Source organism: Adiantum capillus-veneris, chromosome 1 (genome assembly GCF_014529385.1).
Source record: "Adiantum capillus-veneris isolate H3 chromosome 1, ASM1452938v2, whole genome shotgun sequence".
Classification (NCBI taxonomy): Eukaryota; Viridiplantae; Streptophyta; class Polypodiopsida; order Polypodiales; family Pteridaceae; genus Adiantum; species Adiantum capillus-veneris.
Window position 1 is genome coordinate 128,826,647 of NC_140931.1, and position 7,265 is coordinate 128,833,911.

Genomic DNA, 7,265 nt, shown 5'->3' on the forward strand with positions numbered 1-7,265 from the left:
CTTATTGGACCAAATGAGCAACATATTATTGTTTTAAGGTTGATTTGAGTGCCTCTTTTGGGATGTCATACTTAGTGCTTTGCATCATTATTTGGACATACAGTTTAAACAAATTGATGGAGGTAATGCTTTGGGCGTCAAACAAAGTATATTGAGACACTATTGTGTAGATTCAGCCTTGAGGATCGCAAGCCTATTGCTACCCATATGGAGACAGGTTTGAAGCTTAGTCTGCATCTTGTTGGAGATTACTTTGATGTCAGATGTTCACTATGCAATCTTGCATATGAGCAAATTTATGCATAGCCAAGGATCTATGCATTGGATGTAAGTTAAGCACATTTTTTGCTAGTTGAGTGGCACTATACATCTTTGATTGTTTTATCCCAAGAGGGGATTATTTCCGTCGAATCTACATGCTTTTTCATATTAGATTGGTTTTTATGACACACAAAGTGACCACTAGTGGTAATTATCTCATGTTCGACAGCTCATGCATATCTTGGTTGAGCAAGAAGCATCTTGTAGTGGCCACATTTAGTTGTGAGTTTGAGTACATGGTAGCTTTCATAGCCACTAGTGAGTGTGTTTGTCTCAAACACGTTCAGATTGATTTGCATATTACCACCACCATCTTTACTGATAGAGTGCTTTGGTAGTTGTGAGGAACCTAGTGTTCCATGCTAACACAAATCACATAGAGGTGCATTATCATTATTTAAGGAAGAGAATATCTACAGGAGAGATCAACTTGGCTTAGATATGTATGTGAGACAACCTTGTTGATCTATTTACAACGACTTTGCCTCGTAAAAAGTTCGAAGCATCCCGCAAAGTTTTGGACTTACTACCCCTTGTGGATTGATCACATAGGGTTTGGCACTTCCCTATACATGAGTGCCAACTCATCTTTGTATTCGCACACTAAAAAATACTACTACTTCTATTGTGTGCTCTTGAGCTTCTCCTTCATCTTCTCCATCCTCGTGTGCATTCCTTCACGTGTATTTCTAGCAAGAGGAGTCCCGAATGCAAGTGACCAAATGTCAAATGGTTCTTGCAATTACTTACTTAAATCAAAGATAATGCATGGAGCTAGGTCGCTTGACGATTGCGATCCACAATACTGCCAAATTTTGTGGTTACCACCACAAATTACAAGATGTTGGTCAAAACACCCATCAGTACTGAAAATAAACTCAGCAAAACTACAGTTGCTTGAAAGTCAAATTTTTGATGATGTGATGCGGAAAGAGTCCTTGTTCATAGGTAACTGAGGTTTTAAGTGCAATTTGTTGGTAGGTCATTGATGGAGGCAACCGGGTAAATGGTTGGAAGGCAATGCACATGTGACCTAGCCCTTAGTCAACAACTCTCGTATAAGGAACAAGAAGAAAAAAAGTTTGCAATCATTACCTTGCCATGTGGCATAGACCGACAAGGGTTGTCCAATGGTCCACAATTGCTCCCAAGTATTCCATGCTTTGTTAAGGCCTTACGTAGGCCAAAAGGATATGCAACATAGTTATCAAGTAAAGGTTGTTTCAATAAGTGATTATTTAAGAACACAACCTTGACTGCATATTTGAGAAACCGAATTTGGTACATAAGAAACTCGTGGATGTATTAAGCTATCTATGTCTATGTTACAAAGTGGCACAATATTTCAAACCCAAATCAAGGAGGCTACTTCTTTAGACGAAGGCTGCATATCTCCTTTTTGAGACGATCCAAATATTTATGGGAATGGCCTCCTTTCTCATATACTCTTTGGGATAAATTACTCAACTTCTTGGCCTTCTCTCTCATCTCTCATCTCCTCCCCTACCTTACCCTGCATTAAAGCTTTCACCTTTTTTTCTACCTTCATTCTGGTTATCAATCCACTAGTGCCACCGCTTGTGTCGACGAAACCAAGTCCAATGCCCCATTGCTCTATTATGTACCTTTGGTTTAGGAATTGGTCAACAAAAATGGGCCAAGTTTGAAAGAAGGTGCATTTACCAAAGGGCCTAAAGCAAGAGGCCGAAATCCCAAGGTTTCTTCGAGTGTGTCGAGTGTTGTAGCGTCCAATTCTTCAAAAGTGTTTTTTACAATCCATGTAGGTTCGGTAACTCGTCTAAATGGCAACCATGTATACTGATCACTTGGAAATGGAGGTGGCAATGAGCCAAGGACCATGCCCGGTATCTCTTTGCATGTGAGAGGAGGCACACCTTGCGCACATCTGAAAAGAATCGACTCATCTGCAAATTGACAGGCATTTGTGAAAGTAGGAGATTAATCAAGGATAGCATTGGCATTGTGGTAGAGATAAGTCATGCATTAAATGTGAAGTTGTGTCTTCTTGTAAAATTATTGAACCTATGCTAAGCTCAGTTTAATTGACCATAAGAAAACTATGAATCTCCCTAATGCAAATGTACATGCCAATGATGCCATTACTGTCATTGAAAATATGAGCATTATCTTGGGGCCTTCAACATTGCTACTCTACCAAGCATCCAAGAACACACCCATGTATGTGCACACAAACATAAGCAAACGCTTGAAAAATGGGTGTAACGATTTGAAAACATTTACACATGACTACCACATGATTACTCAATGATTAGCACATACACATACACATGATTAGCACATGATTACTCAATGACCCACATACAACAACCCCAGCCTTGCTTGTTATGTACTCACATATGTAGTAGCAAAGATTATCTCAATAGCAACAAGTACTCCCACAAGGAGGAGGAAATATTCCCAGTTGGAGGTTGAAAACCCTGTGCTACCATGGCATGGCTGCATTCTGTGTCCACAGAGAGATGGAAGGGATGCTGGCTACTACTGACCACCATGCCCTTGTGTGAGAGGAGTCTCGCTTATAGAGGCCAGTGGAAATGGTGTCACACTGAGCGCAGGTGATGAAGTTGGAAAAGTTATCTCTAAGTACTAGCAAAAGTCTTGTAAGAATATGGTAAGGCATCAAGAAAGTCTACACAACGGAATTGTCTAAAATGACTTCACCTCTAGAAATAAGTTGCTCACTGATATCCTTGACACCAGCAAGGAAAGTGTCCATATTATCTTCCTCATGCATAATCTTCGATTCCAGTTCTTTACGTAGCAAAGCAATTTTAGCCTCATTGCAGCTTGCATAAAGACCTGCTAGAATATCCCAAGCCTATTTTGCAGATTTCGATGAACGAATGTGAGGAGTAATGGTGCGCTTCACAGACAACACAATCAACGCATGAGCCTGCGCATCCTTTACATTCCAATGAGCTTGTTCTGCCGTAGGCAAAACAACTCTAATAGTCAGCAATCCTTGCAACAAGACTTGCAACATCCTCAACATCGCCTACATCCTTAGAACTAGGATGTACATCATTGCCCTGCATAATATTCCAGACACCCTTTGACACAATAACGTGTTGCATCATGTAAGCCCACATAGGGTAATTGTCCCCATCGAAACCTGTCCTCAGCAGCAACATCTTGAACACATCTATGTTGTTGTCAGCCATGGAAAATGTTACACCTGATGTGAAAACTGCTCGAAAAGAGGAGAAATGAAACGGGAACAACACGTGCTATATAGCACAAACCGTAGAAGACTGTGAGGCACCTGTTATGCAAAAAACGGCACTGACAAAAATTCTGCACAAAATGACAAAATTGCATGTGCAGACCTGCTTGTAGTGGAAACGGAGGCCGAAATGAGCCTGAATAAAAAATCCCTCAAAATATTTTTCGACCTGCAAACGCTCGCTAAACCTCACTGAAATCGGAGAAAGTGAGCAGGCATATGCTGGAGCAGCTGGCGACTAAGCTCGGGAGGACGCAACCTATTCTGATACCAATTGTTGGAATTAGGGTTACAGAGAAACACACACAGCTTGGAGCAGATGAAAGAATCTCAAGGCACACAAATGAGAGTGTATTACTTAGTGTGCAATGGAAAGATTGATAGCCTATATAATGCACGGGGGGAAAAACCTCCTAAAGAGGGAAAAATGCCCCGGCGGTCCTAGTGTGTTCACACACATCACTACCACATGTATATGGTAACAGGGAAAAGGAGTTAAATAGGATGAAGTCTACCTAACAATTATGGATTGTTTCATCAGGTTTGGGTTATTTGAATAGGGGATTGCAAATCAACGGGCATACAGACGTTGTCATATGCAACTGATTTGCATTAAGGGTTCCAGATATCAGATTAATGGAAATTTATGTTGATTGTTGCCATCATAAATTAAGTGTTGAGATCTTGTCTAAGTTGGGTTTTATCCATTAACTCTGCTCTGATCTGTGGTATTTTTTTGTTTTTTCTCTCTAAGTGTCACTACACACTCTTACTAACACTTAAAAAGCTCCTAACTGCACAAGTATCCCTTGGTTTGCACCTCAGTTGCTTCTTCGTCTACAACTAGAAGCCCGGCACTTTCTCGTTTGACCTTAGAGAGATGCGCACTCCAACAATGGTAGTGAGCATTTCATTAAGAGAATTCCTAATGAAGATAGAGCGGAAGTACTTGACTAAAGATAGTAATATAAACATGACACCTAGTTAGCTTGGCATGAAAAATACTTGTAAAAGAGAGAGAATTAGAGAAATTGGCAACATTTGAGGATTGGATTTACTTGGAGCCGGTCCCCCCTCCAGAAGGCTCTTGTATTATATTTTCTCTCATGAAGAGAGACTTGGTAAATTCATTCTTTGTGTTCCTTGAGACTACTATCATCTTTCTTAATTGAATTTTGAGGGATATGTTCGTGTTATGTGGTTCTTGTTGATGCTTTGGATATCCTCAAGGGGGTTTTCAATGTCCTTAAGTAAGGTGCCTACTTTGTAATAGGCTTTTGATGGAATGTCAATGCTAGGGCGGCTGTTGTTTGGATATCGCAAGGCCATGGAGTAAGTTGAGGAGGCAACATATGTGCAATCTTTGGGAAATTGAGGGCTTTCATCTCTCTTTTTGAGCTTATTGCATCCACATCATAGGTTGTGGCTACCATCTCTAGAGTGGAAAAGGAGCCCAACCATATCCGTCATCTTCTTTTTGGTATCCCTTATTTCTTACATCCACTTGTCATTTGGAAATTAAGTATGTTAGTCTTACTCTTATCATCTTATCATGGGCAGGTCTCATGATTTCATCACTTGTGGTATGAAAGTGGATATTTGAAAGTAAGAAGATGTAGCATACGAAACAAAAGTATTCTCCTTACCATAGACTACTCTAGAGCTTAGCTTAGCATAGTAATGAAGATGGTAAGGCAATATACTTCATGTATCTGTTGTATCCTCAAGAGAGGCATAACAAGTTTTTGACCATACATCAGCTCTGATGGCATGATCCCTATAATAGTACTGTGCGTAGTATGGTCTGTCCATAAAGCATATGGTAGCAATCGAGGCCAATCACCAATATTTCGTTTGCATGCTTTAGCCAACACCTTGATAATGGGGGGATGTCCCTTCTCACTTTTAACATTTCCTTCCGGGTTATATGCAGTAGTGAGAGATAACGTAATACCCAGATGAGCAAAAAATTCTCTGGCCTCTTTAGCATCTAATTCTCCTCGATCCACCGTAATTTTACCAACACATTCGTATCTGCATATTACATCTTCAAGTAAAAATTTGCATACCACAATTGTAGCTTTAGTTTGCAAAGCCCTCCCTTCAACCTGGTTTGTCAAATCTTCCCTGGCAAGCACAATGTACCTCATTTGCCATAATCCTGTAGGCATTGTAATTAAATTGACTACCCATTTGAAATGCATACACAATGGATATGTTGGATGCAATCCATCACGGTGCTTTAGATTTGAGTGCATTTGACATACAGTACAAGTTTCAACAAAGTGTACCACATCTTTATACATTCCCTTCCACCAATATCGATCTTTGATTTTTGCAAAAGTGGCCCAACCCATGTAACCTGCCCATAATGACTCATGGAATTATTTAAGTACTTGGAGTTGTATTACCCTATCACAAACCACTCGTTGAGGGGTTCCTCTTTGCTTCTTTGGATGCTTCCATAAAAGCCCATCCTGTAAGAAATACCCATAAGCCTTGTTGTGGATTCGCTTAAACTCTTATTCGGTCCAGTCTTTGTGCTTCTCTAGTGTACTCAAATATTTTCCAATCAACAACCATTCACCTTCATATTTATCCTTTGCAAAAGACTGTAATGCAAAATCCATGCTTTTACATTCTACGTGCAATTTTGAAGAGGTAAAGAATCTCTTCAAAGAACATGCTTTTACATTCTACGTGCAGTTTTGAAGAGGTAAAGAACCTCAAGACCACATCTTCATTTTCAAAAATCATAGTCTCCTCGTCCTCAAATCTAGCTCTAGACAACATATCAGCTACCAGATTATCCTTACCTGCAATATGATGAAACTCGGGATTGAATGACTTAATATATGCTATCCATCGTAGCATAGCTATGTCTGGTGTAGAACATAGAACACCTTGTGATCATCCCAAGCAATCAGTCTCCATTATTACAAAAGCACCAATAAAGTACTCCTTGTCACACCTTAGGACAATTGCTACATCCCAAAGTTCCCTTTTCACTTGCGGATATTCTCTCTGTCGAGCACTTAATACTTTGGCACCAAATCTGATAGCATACCCTTTTCTATGCTTGTCATCTTGTCCAATAGCCCACCCAATACCTGTGGGACTCATGTCAACCGTCACAATGATTGTCTTTCCACTTTTGTAATTTGCTTTCCTTAATGTAGGAGCCTCTTGTAACATCTTCTTCAATTTACAAATAGCCTTTGAGTGTTCTTCATTCCAAACTAATTTTTGCCCCTTCCTAAGCAATTGGTATAAAACCTCTGCAACATGTGAAAAATGGGGTAAGGTTCGCACTTTTGTAATTGAATTGCATGTCTCTTTCATCTTTTGATTATCATCCACTTTGATAGGGCTTCTACCAGATGGCCCACATAAGTGTCCTACAATCAAAACTTCTTTGACCCCAAACATAGACTTTTGGCCTGAGAGTGTAAGGTTGACCTCTTCAAGCCTTGATAATATCCTGTCACAATCAACAATATGGTTAGCCACAAACTGTTTGCACCCCCTCTTATCTTTGGCTTCATCTTTTTTGCCCTCTTCACACCCTTTTTTACCGGCATATTGTCAATAAAAGGCATGGTAATCTAATCAATGAAATCCCGCAACACTTTATTCATCCCATTCATCATGTGAGCAACTAAATTCGTTGCACCTTGTG

General features: G+C 40.0%; 1 protein-coding gene across 1 annotated transcript; it reads right to left on the bottom strand.

Moving 5' to 3' along the window:
- Nucleotides 1-6,496: 6,496 nt before the first annotated feature.
- On the bottom strand, nt 6,497-7,015 carry LOC147465543 (uncharacterized). Its single transcript, XM_086494006.1, has one exon. It carries the CDS (start codon nt 7,013-7,015, stop codon nt 6,497-6,499), a length of 519 nt encoding a protein of 172 aa, XP_086350132.1.
- Nucleotides 7,016-7,265: the final 250 nt, after the last annotated feature.